General features: G+C 41.2%; 2 protein-coding genes and 1 long non-coding RNA gene across 3 annotated transcripts in view; 2 read left to right on the plus strand and 1 right to left on the minus strand.

Annotated features, from left to right (window-relative positions):
* casp9 (caspase 9, apoptosis-related cysteine peptidase) overlaps positions 1–12,845 on the plus strand; it is a 30,245-nt gene extending 17,400 nt beyond the window's left edge. The window contains exons 7-10 of the mRNA XM_057859984.1: positions 7,044–7,191; positions 7,259–7,447; positions 7,528–7,637; positions 11,779–12,845. Of these exons, the coding sequence (XP_057715967.1) occupies positions 7,044–7,191; positions 7,259–7,447; positions 7,528–7,637; positions 11,779–11,880 (549 nt within the window). The 3' untranslated portion in view covers positions 11,881–12,845. The remainder of the gene's footprint in view (positions 1–7,043; positions 7,192–7,258; positions 7,448–7,527; positions 7,638–11,778) is intronic.
* Positions 12,303–19,809, minus strand: part of LOC130931315 (L-rhamnose-binding lectin SML-like) — a 41,245-nt gene continuing 33,738 nt past the window's right edge. Inside the window, exons 7-8 of the transcript XR_009067193.1 lie at positions 12,880–12,933; positions 12,303–12,428 (exon numbers count right to left, since the gene is read on the minus strand). The gene's annotated coding sequence lies outside the window, so the exon portion shown is untranslated. The remainder of the gene's footprint in view (positions 12,429–12,879; positions 12,934–19,809) is intronic.
* Positions 14,669–19,257, plus strand: LOC130931341 (uncharacterized). The gene is made up of 3 exons (XR_009067197.1): positions 14,669–14,741; positions 14,823–14,886; positions 15,254–19,257. It is a non-coding gene; the product is annotated as an uncharacterized LOC130931341 (long non-coding RNA).

Consider the following 19,809-nt stretch of genomic DNA (forward strand, 5'->3'; position numbering starts at 1 on the left):
TGCCTTGGCTTTGTGATTTGGGTCATTGTCATGCTGGAAGACCCAGCCACGACCCATCTTCAGGGCTCTCACTGAAGGAAGGAGGTTGTCAGCCAAGATCTGGCGATACATAGCCCCATCCATCCTCCCCTCAATACAGTGCAGTCGTCCTGTACCCCTGGCAGAGAAGCAGCCCCCCAAAAAATGATGCTTCCTCCTCCATGTTTCACGGTTGGGATGGTGTTCTTGGGGTTGTACTCATCCTTCTTTTTCGTCCAAACACGACGAGCCGAGTTTAGACCAAAAAGTTCAATTTTGGTCTCATCCGACCACATGACCTTCTCCCATTGCTCCTCTGGATCATCCAGATGGTCAGTGGCAAACTTCAGACGTGTCTGGACATGCACTGGCTTCAGCAGCGGGACCTTGCGTGCGCTGTAGGATTTTAATCCATGACGGCGTAATGTGTTTCCGATGGTTTTCTTCGAGACTGTGGTTCCAGCTCTCTTCAGGTCATTGACCAGGTCCTGCCGTGTAGTTCTGGGCTGATCCCTCACCTTCCTCGTGATCAGTGATGCCCCACGAGGTGAGATCTTGCATGGAGCCCCAGAACGAGGCAGACTGACCGTCAACTTGAACTTCTTCCATTTTCTAATAATCGCTCCAACAGTTGTTACCTTCTCACCAAGCTGCTTGCTTATTTTCCTGGAGCCCATCCCAGCCTCGTGCAGGTCTATTATTTTATCCCTGATGTCCTTACACAGCTCTTTGGTCTTGGCCATTGTGGAGAGGTTGGAGTTTGTTTGTTTGAGCATGTGAACAGGTGTCTTTTATACAGGTAACAAGTTCAAACAGGTGCAGTTACCTCTGGTAATGAGTGGAGAACAGGAGGGGTTCTTAAAAAAGAACTGAGAGCCGAAATATTTCTAGTTGGTAATGTATCAAATACTTATTTCGTGCAGTTAAATACAAATTTATTATTTAAAAATTATGCAATTTGAATTTCTGGATTTTTGTATTAGATTCCGTCCCACACAGTTGAAGAGAACTTATGATACAAATTACAGACCTCTACATGGCTTGCAAGTGGGAAAACCAGCAAAATCGACAGTGTATCAAATACTTGTTCTCCCCACTGTACATGATTTGAGTAACATAGCTTAGAAATATCTTTTAGGATTGTCTTAAGACCGTTGGAATTATGACACTGTCATGAGTAGGATTACACTCTTCAGCTTCCTTGGTAAAGTCTACTATTTAGGGGTGCTTTAGGGGAGGGTCCGTCAGGAAGTTGAATCTCGGATTCAGTATGAGCAAGGTGGTTTTCGTCCTGGCCATGGAACAGAGGACCAGCTTACACCCTCTGCAGGGTCCTCGAGTGTGCATGGGAGTTCGCCCAACCGGGCTATATGTGTTTTGTGGATTTGGAAAAGGTGCTAGACTGTGTCCTTCGGGGAGTGCTGTGGAGGGCGCTTTGGTAGTACGGGATACCGAGCCCCCTGGTTCGGTCCCTGTACGACAGGTGTCGGAGTTTGGTCCGCATTGCTGGCAGTAAGTCTGATTCATTCCCTGTGAGGGTTGGAATCCTCAAAGATTGCCCTTTGTCACCGATTCTGTTCATAACTTTTATGGACAGAATTTTTAGGCGCAGCCGAAATGTTGAGGAGGGTCCGGTTTGGTGGCCTCAGCATTGCATCTCTGCTTTTTGCAGATGATGTGGTGCTGTTAGCCTCATCAAGCCGTGATCTCCAACTATCACTGGAGGGGTTCGCAGCCGATTGTGAAGCGTTGGGGATGAATATTGGCACCTCCAAATTCAAGAGCATGGTCCTCAGTCGGAAAAGGGTGGCGTGCCCTCTCCGGGTCGGGAATGAGATCCTGCCCCAAGTGGAGGAGTTCAAGTATCTTGGGGTCTTGTTCACGAGTGAGGCTAGGAGAGAGCTGGAGAGCAGATCAGTGAAGCATCTGCAGTGATGCGGACTCTGCACTGGTCCATTGTGGTGAAGAATGAGCTGAGCCAAAAGGCGAATCTCTGGATTTACCAGATATATGTTCCTACTCTCACCTATGGTCACGAGGTGAGGATCGTGACCGAAAGAACAAGATCCTGGACACAAGCGGCCGAAATGAGTTTCCTCCGCAGGGTGTCTGGGATCTCCTTTAGAGATGAGGGTGAGAAGCTCGGTCATCTGAGAGGGAGCCACTACTACTCCACGTTGAGAGTTGCCTGTTGAAGTGGCTCGGGCATCTGGTTCGGATGCCTCCCGGACGCCTCCCTGGAGAGGTGTTCTGGGCATGTCCTGCTGGCGGGATGCCCCAGGGACGATGGCTTAGGAATGCCATCGAGATTCCGCCAGAGGAGCTGTTTGAAGTGCCTGGGAGATGGAAGTCTGGGCTTTCCTGCTAAAGCTGCTGCCCCCACGACCCAACCCCAGATTAAGCTGTAGATAATGGATGGTTGGCACTGTCATGAGTAGAGGTTGTCCGATATATCAGGCCAATTTATGGACTTTTTTCCAAACAAAACAAAAAAAAAGCAGATAAAAAAGGATTTTAATAAGGCATCTGTGTGGGCAACTGTAGCCGCCCCTACCTCATGGTAGGATCCCAGAAGCACCCTATAGCCCCTTGAAGGCAGGCTGCTACAGAAACCTTCAGGCTTATCTGTTTTGTAAATGTTGTAACTAGGACTGCAGCTATCGATTATTTTAGTAGTCGATTAATCGAAGAACTAGTTAGTTCGAATAATCGAGTAATTGGATAATGAAAAATTAAAAGACCTGAGCTGAGCCTCAAATGGTATAAAAAAAACAAATTAGGATCTATCTACAACAAAAGAACAGTTGGCTAACATACATAACAAAAGTACTCTAGCTTAAATACTATAAAATGCTAACTTTTTTTTTTTTTACAATGCTCTTAACAAATGTTTCAGACACATATTCCCACAAAAAACGGCTAAATATTCCTATGAAATAAATTATGAATGTATAAATAACATTAACTCAAACAAAAACTGAGCTTGCGTTGGTCTTAACAGGGAGCAGTTGGATTCAGCAATGTGAAATGAGGCACACCAGAGGACAGAGTATCCCCCCTAATCAATAAAACTAAGTGCAAGCACTTTCAAAACTAAACAATTACAACGACAAATACTCGAAGCAATAAAATTTTAATTCGAATATTTTTTTCTAATCGAATACTCGAGTTAATCGATTAATCGTTGCAGCACTAGTTGTAACATTTTTTTAGAGAGAATATGCAATTTTACTTTGGCCTTTTAAGGTGTTTACTGAGCGATTCTTAAACTCTAAATGTTACTCTTAGCGTTAGCATTAGCTTTAGCTTGGCGAGCATCCTCTTAAACTCTCGCTCTCATTTAATTGCATTTCACCATGACGTGCTGGTGGGTTTAATTATTTGAAAATAATGTAATGTTACCCAACACAAATAAACCAACAAATAAGCTGCACTGGACTATTAGCCGCAGTATTCAAAATGAGGGGAAAAAAGTAGTGGCTTATAGTCCGGAAATTACGGTAATGAAAAAACTGGAACAGTAACGGAAAAAATAATTTGCACAAAACATGAACTTAGAATGTTAATAAATCAGTAGCGCCGCAATGCATGCTGGGAGGCATGAGACATGTTGGACGACAACAGTGTTGACAGCAGGTGGCAGTGGAGCTTGTCTCTCCCAAAAGAAGTTAGTTTGGTGGTATATTTGCTCTATGGTGCTATCAAGGGGTCTTGAAGCCCAAAAGGCCAACAGTGTTGAGAATTTAATGGCCATATGTTTAAGAAAATAATATGAATGTGCTTGTGTTACTAAGGCTACGTTCATACTACAGGTCTTAATGCACGAATCCGATTTTTTCGTGTTTTTCCGACTCCAGTGAGGCATTAACTTGACGGTCTGAACGTGACAAGTCGCATAGAACTGGACCATTTCAAATCCGATCTGGGTCACTTTCGTATGTGGTTCAAATCCGATCTGGGCCACATTTTTCCAGACTGTCGCGGCGGTCTGTACTGTCCACTCTCCCAAATCGGATTTCATGCAGCAATTACGTCATCAAATAGCGAGAGAGACGCTACCGTAGCGATGCAGCTGTGCGTTATTAGCGCCTAGCTTGCAGTGAACACGGCTTTTGGGGAAGGGCTGGGCTTGACAACAGTCATAAAAAATAAAAATGGGTTGAGGATAAGCCTGAGAATGCTCAGTTTTCTCTCTGCTCCAAGTGAGCAATATTTCAATATTGCCTACACGGCCGAGAGTCGGGGCAAACGGCCCGTATGTGTGTGTGACATGCACGGACAGTGCGTGCATGCTATCGATCCATATAAACTTTGAATATAAGCCTAAACGGTGATTATTTATGTCCGTTATTTGTGTCCTCCTTTTGAAAAGCAAAATATGATATCCCTGGAATGACGGATGACGTGTGTCATTTGTTTTGATGCTTCTGCGCATGCGGGTCTTCTTGCTTAGCGCGTGTCGGACTGCGAATTAGTGCGCATGCGTTATACTTGAACGGTCTCAATGGATAAAGGCAGTCTGAACGGGCACGCCAAAAAAACGGATATGACAAAAAATTGGATTCGTGCATTAAGACCTGTAGTATGAACGTAGCCTAAGTGCTCTAATACGGTGGCCGAGAGGTGTCAGGTGAAATGCAAAGTCCAAACACTTTGCAAATAGAAAAAGTACGAACCCCAATTGCAAACGCTTTGCAAAAGAAAAAAAGCACGAATGCAAACTGCCACAACACGATCCCCAATTCCTAAAGCGCGATCGCAAATTGGCAAAAGCACGAACCCCATTTGCCACAACACGGCAGCAAATGGCTCGCAGCACGAATGCAAATTGCCACAACACAATCCCCAGTTCCTAAAGCACGATTGCAAATTGGCAGAAGCACGAACGCCAATTGCCACAACACGACAGCAAATTGCTCGCAGCACTACCGCAAAAGACGATGACCCAGAAGTTAAAAATGATAATAATAATAATAAAGACGTCACTTTGTATATTGCTATACGTGCTTAGTGACCATCTCTACGGGCCGCCGTAAAGTTGCCCCCCCCCCCCATCACACGTAAATTTATATAAAAATGATGTTAATCGTTTGTGCTGCAACGGTTTTGTAGATACAGTATTATGCTTTTATTGAGATATTAATTTCGAGTGGGGACGTCACTCGTAGCTTTTTCTTAGCTTAGCTCCCCGCAGCTAATGGAGCGTACCAACTCTCTCAAAAACAGAGAGGTGTCCTAACAACTAGCATGAACAGAGCACAAAAAAAATTCGGGTCCATTTTGCGGTAAATTGGGGGGCTTGAGATATTAATTTCAAGTGATGACGTCCCTCTAAGCCCCTCATTTACTGTAAATGGTTCCGAATTTGTGCCATTCGTTTGTGCTGCTTGTTAGGACAACCCTCTGTTATGTTATGTTAATGGGGCGTACCAACTCTCGCAAATTCGGAACCATTTTGCGGTAAATGAGGGGCTTAGAGGGATGCCATCACTTGAAATTAATATCTCAAGCCCCCCAATTTACCGCAAAATGGACCCATTTTTTGTGCTTTGTTTGTGCTAGTTGTTAGGACACCCCTCTGTTATTGAGAAAGTTGGTACGCTCCATTAGCTGCGGGAGCTAAGCTAAGAAAACCTACGAGTGACGTCCCCACTCGAAATTAATGTTTCAATAAAAGCATAATACTGTATCTACAAAACCGTTGCAGCACAAACGATTAACATCATTTTTATATAAATTTGCATTTGATGGGGGGGGCAACTTTACGGAGGCCCGTAGAGATGGTCACAAAGCCCATATAGCAAAGTGTCATCTTATTTATTATTTATTTATTTAACTTCTGGGTCATCGTCTTTGCAATTGTCTCGCGAGCCTTTTGCGGTCGTGCTGCGAGCCATTTGCTGTGGTGTTGTGGCAATTGGCGTTCGAAAATGATTTACCGATAGACTGAGTCAACAATGTTAACATTGGCATGCTTACACACTAATTGTTACTCAAACGCTGTCAACCGAAAAAACAATATCAACGTTAGCATGCTAACACCGAGTCCGCAATGTTAACGTTATCCCTAATCGCTACTCAAACGCTAGCCGTTCGCTCTTAATACTAATCACCAGCAACGTCAACGTTAGCATGCTAACGTCGAGTCAACAATGTCAACGTTAGCATGATAACGCTAAGACAACAATTTTAACGTTAGCGCTAATTGCTACTCAAAAGCTAACTGTTAGCTCGTAATGCTTATTACTAGCTAGCGCGATAGCTTCAAAGCATAAATTGTTTGATTGTAATTCCGGGTATATTTTATGGACATTATAGAAGCTTGTCCGAAAACTGTGTGTATTCGTAAATTAAAAAAAAAAAACTAAACTTTTAAGCACAAATAAACGGTAGTTAAAGAGGGTGCTTAACATAACACCTTTCACATAGAGACACCTAATAAATCTTAAAAACTCTAAATTTTATTCAATTTGGTACCATATATTAAAGAATAGCTTTTTTCTGTGTTAAAGTATTTTTTTAAGAAACTGATTAAACACTGGAAACTTTTAAACTGTACCGAGTAGTAACCAGTATTGGATAAAACACAAAACGATACCTAACCGTAGTTACAACTAGAGGTGTGCGAAATTTCCGATTCTTAGATTATTCGCGATTCGGCCGTGGAAGATTCGAGAACGATTCACAAACATCCAAATTCTGATTATTGAAATGTGTCAAGTAAAGCGGAAATAAAACACACTCGGCGCGCCGCGCGGTCTTCAGGACGCAATAAATAAATCATTAAAAGCAGCTAATAGCGGGGGGCGGGGTGGGTTGTCATCAATAATCGATTTATAATTGAATCGTAGCCTCTGAATCGTAATCGAATCGTTAGGTGCCCACCTCTAGTTACAACATTATTGCACTCGACTATGAATACTCATCCCTAAACTTGTACCATAAAACTCTTATCTGTCACCTGACCATTTGAATTTTTTTGACATTAAGTGCTATAATTTTGACATAAGATGCGTTGCTTTCAGGTGAGTCACAACCGCTTCCCCGGTGCGGTTTATGGAGTAGATGGCCAATACGTTCCAGTGCAGCACATCACCAACTACCTCAATGGGAAACATTGTCCCTCCCTGCAAGGGAAACCCAAACTTTTCTTCATCCAGGCCTGTGGAGGAGGTATCACATGATATACTTTGATGACATTCCGTGATAGCATTAGCTAAGATTTGTTTCTGTCACTGAGGCGAAAGAGACCTAGGCTTCGAGGTGCCGTCTGACGAAACGGAAGAGTCCGGCGGCGGAGCGGACGACCAGACGGACGCCATCCCCGCATCCTCCAGCAGCGACTCTCTGAGCACGTCTGATGAACCCGACGCCGGCGCTACACTGCCCACTCCGAGTGACATTCTCGTGTCTTACTCCACTTTTCCCGGTACGCCTCAGTTACAGAATTCTGAATGAACGAACTGCTATGTTACCTGCAGCGGAGGTTTAAATTTAATCCGTGACCAGGGTACGTGTCTTGGAGGGACACAGAGTCGGGCTCCTGGTACATTGAGACGCTGGACCGCATCCTTGAGGAAAGTGCTGCCACGGATGATTTGGTCACAATGTTAATGATGGTGAGTTTCTCTCCTCCAGAGTAGGAGAATTCACTGTGGTTTACCGTAAATCCCTCACTATAGAGTTGGGCTGCCATGCCTTCTCGAATACAGTGGTACTTTAAGATACGAAATTACTTGAATTAGTGAACCACGTTTGCCTGCAAATTGCCTAATTTGTTCCAAGCTCTACAAAACCACGACAATAAAATTTGCTGTCGTGTCCTCTGATTGCCTGTCTGTATTTTACGGAGCCTATAAAGGGACATCTACAGAAATAAAATACATTCAAACCATCTGGTGCGCACCAGATAGTTTCTAGTGCGCACCAGAAAACTATTGGTGTGCACGAGAAACGCATAATGCACGTGCATTGTTTCCAACTGTCTAGTTGAGTCCAAGATTGAAGTAAAGCTCAACTAAATCCTGTATTATCATTTTTAGCACGCCAAAGCTGCTGTTGTCCGATGCGCGCCTGCAGGTTGTGGCCTGTAAAAAGGAACTTTCTGGTGCGCACCAGATTGTTTCTCGTGCTCTCCAGATAGTTTCTAGTACTCACCACATACTATCTTGGTGCACACCCGATTGTTTCTAGTTTGCACCACATACTATCTGGTGGGCACCAAATTGTTTCTCGTGTGTACCAGATAGTTTGTAGTGCGCACCACATTATTTCTCGTGTGCACGAGATAGTATGTGGTGTGCACTAAAAATTATCTGGTGCGCAACAGATGGTTTTTCGTGTGCACCAGATAGTTTCTAGTGCGCACCGCATACTATCTGGCGGGCACCACATACTATCTGGTGCGCAACAGATAGTTGCACACAGATTGATTGAACAATCTGGTGTGCAACTATCTGGTGCGCACCACATACTATCAGGTGCATACTATAAACTAGTGCACACAAGAAATAATCTAGTGCGCACCATGTACTGTCTGGTACACACCAGATAGTTTCTCGTGCGCACCACATACTATCTGGTGGGCACCATAGAGTTGCACACCAGATTGTTTCTAATGCGCACCAAATTATTTCACGTGTTCACCAGATAGTTTCTAGTGCCCACCACATACTATCTGCTGCGCATCAGATTATTTCTCGTGTGCACCAGATAGTTTCTAGTGCGCACCGCATACTATCTGGCGGGCACCACATACTATCTGGCGCACACCAGATAGTCTCTAGTGCTCACCACATACTATCTGGTGCGCAACAGATAGTTGCACACAGATTGATTGAACAATCTGGTGTGCAACTATCTGGTGCGCACCACATACTATCAGGTGCACACTATAAACTAGTGCACACAAGAAATAATCTAGTGCGCACCATGTACTGTCTGGTACACACCAGATAGTTTCTCGTGCGCACCACATACTATCTGGTGGGCACCATAGAGTTGCACACCAGATTGTTTCTAATGCGCACCAAATTATTTCACGTGTTCACCAGATAGTTTCTAGTGCCCACCACATACTATCTGCTGCGCATCAGATTATTTCTCGTGTGCACCAGATAGTTTCTAGTATGCACCTGATAGTATGTGGTGCGCACCAGATGGTTGCACACCAGTTTGTTCAATCAATCTGGTGCACACCAGATAGTTTCTCGTGCACACCAGGTAGTTTATAGTGCGTACCACATACTATGTGGTGAGCGCCAGAGAGTTTCACACCAGATTGTTTCTAGTGCGCACCACATTATTTCTCGTGTGCACCAGAGAGTTTCTAGTGCGCACCATGTACTGTCTGGTACACACCAGATAGTTTCTCGTGCGCACCACATACTATCTGGTGGGCACCATAGAGTTGCACACCAGATTGTTTCTAATGCGCACCAAATTATTTCACGTGTTCACCAGATAGTTTCTAGTGCCCACCACATACTATCTGCTGCGCATCAGATTATTTCTCGTGTGCACCAGATAGTTTCTAGTATGCACCTGATAGTATGTGGTGCGCACCAGATGGTTGCACACCAGTTTGTTCAATCAATCTGGTGCACACCAGATAGTTTCTCGTGCACACCAGGTAGTTTATAGTGCGTACCACATACTATGTGGTGAGCGCCAGAGAGTTTCACACCAGATTGTTTCTAGTGCGCACCACATTATTTCTCGTGTGCACCAGAGAGTTTCTAGTGCCCAACATATACTATCTGGTGCCCTCCAGACAGTTGCAAATCAGATTGTTTCTAGTGCGCACCACATACTATCTGGTGCACACGAGATTGTTTCTCGTGGGCACCAGAGAGTTTCTAGCGCCCATCATATACTATCTGGTGCGCAGCAGACAGTTGCACTCCAGATTGTTTCAAGTGCGCACCGCATACTATCTGGTACACACCAGATTGTTTCTCGTGCACACCAGATTGTTTCTTGTGCGTACTACATACTAACTGGTGTGCATCAGGTGGTTTAAATGTATTTTGTTTCTCACGATGTCCCTTTAGGGGCTCCGTAACATTTGAAATGCTTTGTCGCCCGTTCGTGGGGCTTAAGCAGAGGTGGGTAGAATAGCCAACAATTGTACATACAGTTGTGGTCAAAAGTTTACATACACTTGTGAAGAACATAATGTCATGGCGCTCTTGAGTTTCCAGTTATTTCTACAACTCCGATTTTTCTCCGATAGAGTGATTGGAACAGATACTTCTTTGTCACAAAAAACATTCATGAAGTTTGGTTCTTTTATGACTTTATTATGGGTTAACAGAAAAAGTGATCAAATCTGCTGGGTCAAAAATATACATACATGGATCTGAAAAAGCGAATCATTGACTTGAACAAGTCAGGAAAGTCACTTGGAGCCATTTCAAAGCAGCTGCAGGTCCAAGAGCAACAGTGCAATCAGTTGTTTGTAAGTATAAAGTGCATGGCACTGTTTTGTCACTGCCACGATCAGGAAGAAAACGCAAGCTATCACCTGCTGCTGAGCGAAAATTGGTCAGGAGGGTGAAGATTCAACCGAGAATCACCAAAAAGCAGATCTGCCAAGAATTAGAAGATGCTGGAACACAGGTGTCAGTGTCCACAGTCAAGCGTGTTTTGCATCTCCATGGACTGAGAGGCTGCCCTGCAAGAAGGAAGCCCTTGCTCCAAAAGCGGCACCTTAAGGCTCGACTAAAGTTTGCTGCTGATCACATGGACAAAGATAAGACCTTCTGGACGAAAGTTCTGTGGTCAGACGAAACAAAAATCGAGCTGTTTGGCCACAATGCCCAGCAATATGTTTGGAGGAGAAAAGGTGAGGCCTTTAACCCCAAGTACACCATGCCTACCGTCAAGCACGCTGGTGGTAGTATTATGCTGTGGGGCTGTTTGTGCTGCCAATGGAACTGGTGCTTTACAGAGAGTAAATGGGATAATGAAGGAGGAGGATTACCTTCAAATTCTTCAAGGTAACCTAACGTCATCAGCCCGAAGGTTGGGTCCTGGGCGCAGTTGGGTGTTCCAACAGGACAATGACCCCAAACACACGTCAAAAGTGGTAATGGAATAGCTAAATCAGGCTAGAATTAAGGTTTTCGAATGGCCTTCCCAAAGTCCTGACTTAAACCCCATTGAGAACTTGTGGACAATGCTGAAGAAACAAGTCCTTGTCAGAAAGCCATCAAATTTAACTGAACTGCACCAATTCTGTCTAGAGGAGTGGTCAAAGATTCAACCAGAAGCTTGTGGATGGCTACCAAAACCGCCTAATTGAAGTGAAAATGGCCAAGGGACGTTACCAAATATTAGCGCTGCTGTGTGTATATTTTTGACCCAGCAGATTTGATCACTTTTTTCTGTTCACCCATAATAAAGTCATAAAAGAACCAAACTTCATGAATGTTTTTTGTGACAAATAAGTATCTGTTCCAATCACTCTATCAAAGAAAAATCAGAGTTGTAGAAATAACTGGAAACTCAAGAGAGCCATGACATTATGTTCTTCACAAGTGTATATAAACTTTTGACCACAACTGTAAGTAAAAGTAGCGTTACTTCAAAATAATATTACTCAAGTACAAGTAAAAGTAGTCATCCCCCAAAAATTATTTAAGTAAAAATAGATGCGATTAAAAAACTACTCAAGTACTGAGTAATTCCTTATTTATTTTTGAAACAATATATTTTTTTCTCAGCAGAAGGTCATTTATATGTCTATATTGTTTCTAGGTCAACCATGAAGTCTCCCAGAATTCTGCAAAAGGCATCTACAAGCAAATGCCAGGTTCTTTTAACTTCCTCCGCAAGCTTCTTTACTTTCAGTCGACTTAACAAAATATTATTTTGAAAAACAAGAAAATGGTTTTATTCAAGAAAAGATGTTGTGTATGTTTCAACAGCACATAGCAGTTCTTCCTAAAAATGGGAAATAGACATTTTTGTTATCATGCAATTTGTGTTTTTTTTTTTTGTTTTTTGTTTTTGTATCAATTACGATGTGCTGTTTAGATTTGATATTTCGTAATTATGTTCTTTTTCTTGACAAGTGACTCAACATTCATGTCATTTTCTACAAAATGCTACATTATTACACCAGATCCCCGCTTTTTATAAGAACGCAGCTTTAATCCTATCCAATCAAACAAAAGTGGAATCATTTTGTGACTGTTCTACGGTTTTTCAACAAAATAAAAGCTGTACAAGGACTGATTGCAAGCACAATTTTATTTGGGAGTGGAATTGAGCAAAACCAAGGCAGATTCATTTCATTTTTTTGGACACTGAATAATCACGTTTCAGTGCCGCTGACAGCCATCGGCAATCCATTTTTAAACAATGTGACTGTACTCCATGTTTTTGTGAGGGTTAGATCTAACGAACTGAAAAAAAGCACAAAAAGTCACTCCGTTAATAGAAGTAAGCTGCTTCATGTAAAAAAATACTGTATACAATTACATTAAACAAATTTTTTAAATTATGAATACAATTGTCCCTCAAGATACGATATGAATTAGTTCCCAAGTGGCTTTTGTATCATAATTTTACAAGATACAAGAATATTATGCATGTTTTTAGTTATTTCACCTTTTTTTTTTTTTTTTTTAAATTTTTGATAAGTACATAATTCCACACATGTTCATAGTTTTATCGTCTTCATTGACAATTCACAATGTAAATAGTCATGAAAATAAAGAAAAAACAAGAATGAGAAGGTCTGTCCAAACGTTTGGCCTGTTCTGTATATGTGTGTGTAGGAGTGTGGGTGTGTGTATGTATGCTGTAACATATAATCATCTTCCTGGCTTTTTTCATTTTCTAATCATTACTCACCTTTCCAGTAGAGGTCTCTCTCCTGTCACCCTCTTTGCTCCTCTGCGCCGACTCCTACAGGTCAATAAAGGTGGTGGAGTGATTATTATTCATGTATTATTATGACTATCCACTGATAATAATCATGTGTGAATGAGCTCAGCTCCTGCACTCATGTATGCGTGAAGTGAGAAACACAGGTGATGCTCCAGAAGGAAATCACCGCGAAGATAGTGCTAAAAAGAGTGCACACTTAACTCTACCTGGACCTTCACAATCCATGTCAGACAGAAGCGTTGCAAGAGTCCCTGGGGCCCCCAGGTAACAAGTAACACGGGGCCCTTCTGAGTCACGTGACACACATACATACTCGCGCAGTGTAATGAACACAAAGGTGGGGGGTTGCGAGTGCGCGCTGCGTGCACGTGCGGTCATCTTGGCCATAAAAGTGGCGAAAACTAAGCACTTTACACTGACTCATATGGATGTACTTACATTCGTTCATGGTTGCACACATTTTAACAGGTGGCCGTCCTCTGCTCGAAATGCGCACCGTACGCCTATTCTCGCTCCCAGGATACGCAGCGCTTGTGACGTAGAACAATAACAGGGCTTGTTGCTACGGGAACGTACGCATACCCAAGGAATCTTGCTTAAGGAGTACTAAAACATCTAATAATTTTTCTTACAGAGTATTCGACGAGGAATACGATAGACCCATTAATGGTCTTTTTTGGGAAAATCTCCATTTCTTTAAGTAGTCACTTGAATAACGAGGTGGCCTGTGAAAACCAACGTAAAACAACTCGGCAAGGACTTTCCAGAGAGTACTTGGCGAGTCACTCTTTAAACAATCATGTGGTATTAATAGCTGATTGGACTTTCTTAAACATGTATATACTACCTGACATGGTTAGTGCTTATTGGGATTGATAACAGAATCGTTAGATAATCTGCCAAATGATTCCATGGGTTGAAACACTCCCTACACGTTTCGCTGCGACAGTGCAGTAAAGCTGCATGTGCTAAATCTGTTGGGCCTCTAGGGGCCCCTGCTGGCTGGGGGCCTTAGGCAATTGCCTGGTTTGCCTAATGGAACGCGACACCTCTCATGTCAGACTAGCTAGCACCAGCTAAGTTGCAGTGTTATTTTAGAGCTAGAATGTAACTTTTTACCACAAAAGACATGCGCAGAGATTGTCTGTAGTGCGCAAACTAGGTTTTTATTTGTCAAGCAACGCGCATTTGGTTTATTAATTACATGGGACTTTCTGCTGTTAGCTGGGGGCTGGAGCTAACGGTTGCTACCAGCAGTGATTCTGTTAATATTTACTTTCTGAAAAAAACCTTCGTATGTCCATATTTCATCCATTTATACACGCGGGACCGACTGTAAGCAGGATCACAGGGAGAACGCGGACTGAATTTTCAGTGATGTGGGTGTTCTTTACATGAACAAGTGGAATGGATCGGATAACGACGCACTGAAGGGGCTTTCTACCCTATGAAGTGAGGGGAAACTGACAGATTTATGATTATATTTAAGTTAATAGTGACAGGTTACATGATTATTGATTTAAACTAATATTCTGTCAACTACATAGCAAATTTGTCAGCATTTTTTTTGTTCTGTAACATGTTTCAAACATCCATTCAAATATGTATGCAACACTGATAAAAGTACAGCTCATGGTTTTTATTAAGGACTGTATTTTAGATGACTGTTGTGAGTTGAAATGTCCACTAGATGGCACTACATGACTAGGCGTTGCACTAAAAGTGGGGGTATGAGCGTTGCATTTTGGGAAAATGGAGATGCTATGAATGCTAAATGAGAAACTGCTAATGCTAGCACGACCAAGACTCAGACTAAAGAGAAACTGGTAATAGTTTAGAAAAAAATAATAATAATAACTTGTTCAATTTTATGAATGTGAAACCATAAAAGGTTGATTTTGTTGCAGACGAGTTCCGGACTGCTCTAGTGAGCGAATTGCTTTGAGTTGTTCTGTTTGATACAAGACTCCGGTGAGTTGCTATGCTGTATGCTACTATGCTAACGGCTATGTGATAGACACGTTTTCCTGTAGAGTTGAGTTACAAAGTTGTGTCTTTTCTTTGTCTAAAAAAAACAATCGGAGGAAATTGGAAATATAGTAAGGTGTTAATTTGTCATATACAAATATGTTAATGTTGTATGTTGATGCAATCTTGAAAGAAATTGCTACATGAGAGCTAGTATCTGTCACTGTATACTGAATGAACAACTTGTTTGATTTTAGAAACGACCTATTTTGACCAGTATTGGAAGTTATGTGTGATGGATGTAAAAGGGAGATGACATGTTATACATTATATGGTTAATTGAAAATTAATTTAAGTCCTTAATATGCAGATTGGTTTTTTTGAATTGCTGGATCTACATCGGAGTGACAGCGTTGATGTCAAGGAGGATTCGGCCTGATTCAAGGCGGGATTGAAAACGACCATTTTTCTTCAACTTCAACCAACTTTTGGAGCATTACCCTGGGAGCAGATAAGCTCACCTTCACTACAACATCTTTCATACAATATACAGTCACACTACCCGGGTAGTACACACATACACTGAATAGGAGACGGACATTGAAGCACGGCAGCAATTGGCTGTGAAGGGACGATTCGACCAAGTAATATTTTTTATTTACATGGTTCAGGTGTTGTTTTATATATATATATATATATATATATATATATATATATATATATATATGTGTTGTATAATAGTTTAATAAATGTCGTGTTGTATATTTTTCCTAGTCGCTCTTGCTCCTTGAGTCGAACCTAGGTATAATAAGGTGTTCCATTCGTAGCAGCACCAAAAGAAAATTACCGTGTTACACACACACATATATATATATATATTTTTTTTTTAAAATAGTGCCCCCCACCCCACCCCAGTATCAGATCGGGTCGCTGTATCTGCAGATTCTCAAAATCAGGTTACTTTGACATCCCTACTTTGTGTTAATGTATAATAAATGAAGTGTAAGTAGTTTGTTAGGCTTGTTCTACCGACGTTATCATGTGACTATTCAAACTCATAGCAAGCTAATAGGAGGGCTAAAAGATTAACTAACATTTAAAAAAAAACGAAAAAAAAACTCCACTATGGGATCGGGACTCTGTATCGGCAGATTCTCAAAACCAGGTGACTCAGACTCAGGTGTGAAAATATAGAATAGAATAGCCCTTTATTGTCATTATACGGTTGTACAATGAAATTGGGGAGCATCTCCCTTTACGGTGCAGGACAAGTAAAAGTAAAAAATCTCGAAGTGGTTTGCAAGAGTAAGTATAAAATCTAAATAAATATAAAATATGTATGAGGTAGTCCTATGTTCAGACAGTGCAAATAATTGAAGTGAAGTAGCAGCAGTTGACAATGAAGGCATTGAATATTGCAGATTTATATTGCACGTAAGTAAGTATTGCACATAGAATATGTGTGAGTAGAAGTTGACAGTGAGGCATTGAATATTGCACTTAGTAAGTATTGCACATAGTATATTGCATGTAAATGAATATTGGACATTGGGTGATGTGGTGTTAAATATGGCTGTTCGGGGTGGAGATGGCTTTAGCGATCGGGGCATCCCTACTCTGTGTATTTAATGTATGTCATTAAGTAGTTTGATAGATCATTCTAGTGACGTTATCACATGACTACTCAAGCTGATAGCAAGCACGGAGTTCTAAAAGACGAGCTAACTTTGGCATTTCATCTCTCTGTTTGTGCCTTAAAAAGTTCTATTCTCTTGTTTCATATACATCAGCATTGCGGTGTGTATATTTTGATTGTTTACATTCCGAAGGAGTTACATTGCATTGCTGTGAGTGGGAATGCTCTATTACAGTACATATTATTTTTCGTATGATGATTCATAGACTTCATAACCTATTGACATGACATGGGAAACGGGGCCGATTCGTAAAGGGCTATTTTCTAAAAAACTTCAAATTAAAATATTTATAAAACCAAAGCTGCTACCAACCTAAAACCAAAACAAGCACCTACGTTCGCCATATATGAGTCTCCATGAGCAGCGGCATCAAAAAATTCAAAGTCGTCCCCTTAGTAAAATCCTGATTAATTATTTTCTATATAAGTATAACACAACTTAAAATGGCTATAAAAGTCTCAGATTTTACACTAGATGCACACAAATCACCAAATGCAGAGATAATCACCTATATTTTCAGGATCAATAGCAATATTTAACATACACGTTTTTGACCAAAATTGCAAATAATTTTTTTTTTGTTTACTGCAAGTTTTCAACAGCTAATAAATCACTCAATTTAACATCAGAAACTTAATACTTGAGGAAAACATGCAGAATAAATCATAAATAATATGTAAATTGATCATTAATAAATTCTATATACAATCACAACTTGTTATAGAATAGAATAGCCCTTTTTTTATCATTATACACTATATACTGTTAGCGAATGAGGCTAGCGGCCGCCTGGCGTAAACAGAGCTTTTCTGGCAAAAATTCTTGTGAATAAATGCTTAAATCCCCGAATTCTTCATAGATATGGATGTAAAACAGTCTTGATTCTTGGTTATAAGCAAAGAAAACATACAATTAGCGTTTATTTTACGTATAATGACGAAGTACCATGCTACTATGTTAGCGAATGAGGCTAGCGGCCGCCTGCCGTAAAAGGAGCTTTTCTGGCAAAAATTCTTGTGAATAAATGTTTAAATCCCCAAATTCTTCATAGATATGGACTAGGGCTTTCAAAATGATCGCGTTAACGGGCGGTAATTATTTTTTTAAATTAATCACGTTTAAATATTTGACGCAATTAACGCACATGCCCCGCTCAAACTGATTAAAATGACAGCACAGTGTCATGTCCACTTGTTACTTGTGTTTTTTTGGTGTTTTGTCGCCCTCTGCTGGCGCTTGGGTGCGACTGATTTTGTGAGTTTCAGCACGATGAGCATTGTGTAATTATTGACATCAACAATGGCGAGCTGCGAGTTTGTTTTTTAAATGAAAATTTACAAATTTTATCAAAACGAAAACATTAAGAGGGGTTTTAATATAAAATTTCTTTAACTTGTACTAACATTTATCTTTTAAGAACTACAATTCTTTCTATCCATGGATCGCTTTAACAGAATGTTCATAATGCCATCTTGTTGATTTATTGTTATAATAAACAAATACAGTACTTATGTACCGTATGTTGAATGTATATACATTCATCTTGTGTCTTATCTTTCCATTCCAACAATAATTTACAGAAAAATATGGCATATTTTATAGATGGTTTGAATTGCGACTAATTACGATTAATAAATTTTTAAGCTGTGATTAACTCGATTAAAAATTTTAATCCTTTGACAGCCCTAATATGGACGTAAAACAGTCTCGATTCTTGGTTAAAAAGCAAAGAAACCGTGCAGGTAGCATTTATTTCGCGTAAAACTATGCCAACTATGAGGCTAGGAAGTTACGAAAATTAGCCGCTTCCATGTGTAAGCAAAGAAGAAAATTCCTGCGAAGAAATGCTTCAATCACGCATGCATGGTACGAAAAATATAATATTTACCTAGAATCCTCAAACAAATCACTCCTGAGACAATTCTTCCTGTTTGCACACGGTACAGCTTTCGTAGTTAAATCCAATCGTAAGTAAATCCAAGTTTAAATCCAACATGAGCGTGTGCCGTCTTCGGCTATTGCTAAATGAAGCTCGGCCCCCTCTGATAAAGTGTGATGCAATGAATGACGAAGTTTCAGGTCAATAGATTTTTGAAGTCTATGGAAGATTAATTCTTCATAGTATGAAGCAAAGAAGCGAAGGGGGGATCGTAAAATGAATTTTTTGTGTACCGACGCTTTTGTATCCCGAGCAGGGGTCGCGTTAACCCAATATTTTCTGTCGTTGGCCGGTTTTCTAAAACGGTGCAAGAAAAACTGAAGTCCATCTGTCATTTTGACAGGTTGCAATTCAAACCCCAGACCACAGGGTGGTGAGTGAGCATATTAATCAGCTATTGTCTCTCCTGATGCATGATGTCGTTGGCCTTACTCGAAAAAATGTCAAGGCAACTGAGTGTCCGAACTAAGGCTACATTCATACTACAGGTCTTAATGCACGAATCCGATTTTTTCGTGTTTTTCAGACTCGAGTGAGGCATTAATTTGAAGGTCTGAACGTGACAAGTCGCATAGAACGGCACCATTTCAAATCCGATCTGGGTCACTTTCGTATGTGGTCTAAATCTGATCTGGGCCACATTTTTTCAGACTGTCGCGGCGGTCTGTACTGTCCAGTCCCGCAAATCGGATTTAATGCAGCAATTACGTCATCAAGAGAGACGGTACGGTAGCTACGGTAACGATGCAGCTGTACGTTATTAGCGCTTACCTTGCCTTGAACACAGCCTTTTAGGAAGGGTCGGACTTGACAACAGTCATAAAAAAATAAAAATAGGTTTGAGGATAAGTCTGAGAATAATCGGGTTTCTCTCTGCTCCATATAAGCAATATTTCAACATTGCTTACACGGCCGAGAGTCGGGGCAAACTGCCCGTATGTGTGTGTGACATGCACGAACAGTGCGTGCATGCTATTGATCCATATACTTTGAATATAAGCCTAAACGGGGATTATATATGCCTGTAGAAGCATCAAAACAAATGACCATACAATCACACATGCTGGCTGTCGTCCGTCATTCCAGGGATATCATATTTTGCTTATTAAAAAGAGGACACAAATAACAGGCATAAATAATCCCTGTATAGGCTTATATTCAAAGTATATGGATCGATAGCATGCACGCACTGTTCGTGCATGTCACACACACATACGAGCAGTTTGCCCCGACTCTCAGCCGTGTAAGTAATGGTGAAATATTGCTTATATGGAGCAGAGAGAAAACCGA

Source organism: Corythoichthys intestinalis, chromosome 2 (genome assembly GCF_030265065.1).
Source record: "Corythoichthys intestinalis isolate RoL2023-P3 chromosome 2, ASM3026506v1, whole genome shotgun sequence".
Taxonomy (NCBI): domain Eukaryota; kingdom Metazoa; phylum Chordata; class Actinopteri; order Syngnathiformes; family Syngnathidae; genus Corythoichthys; species Corythoichthys intestinalis.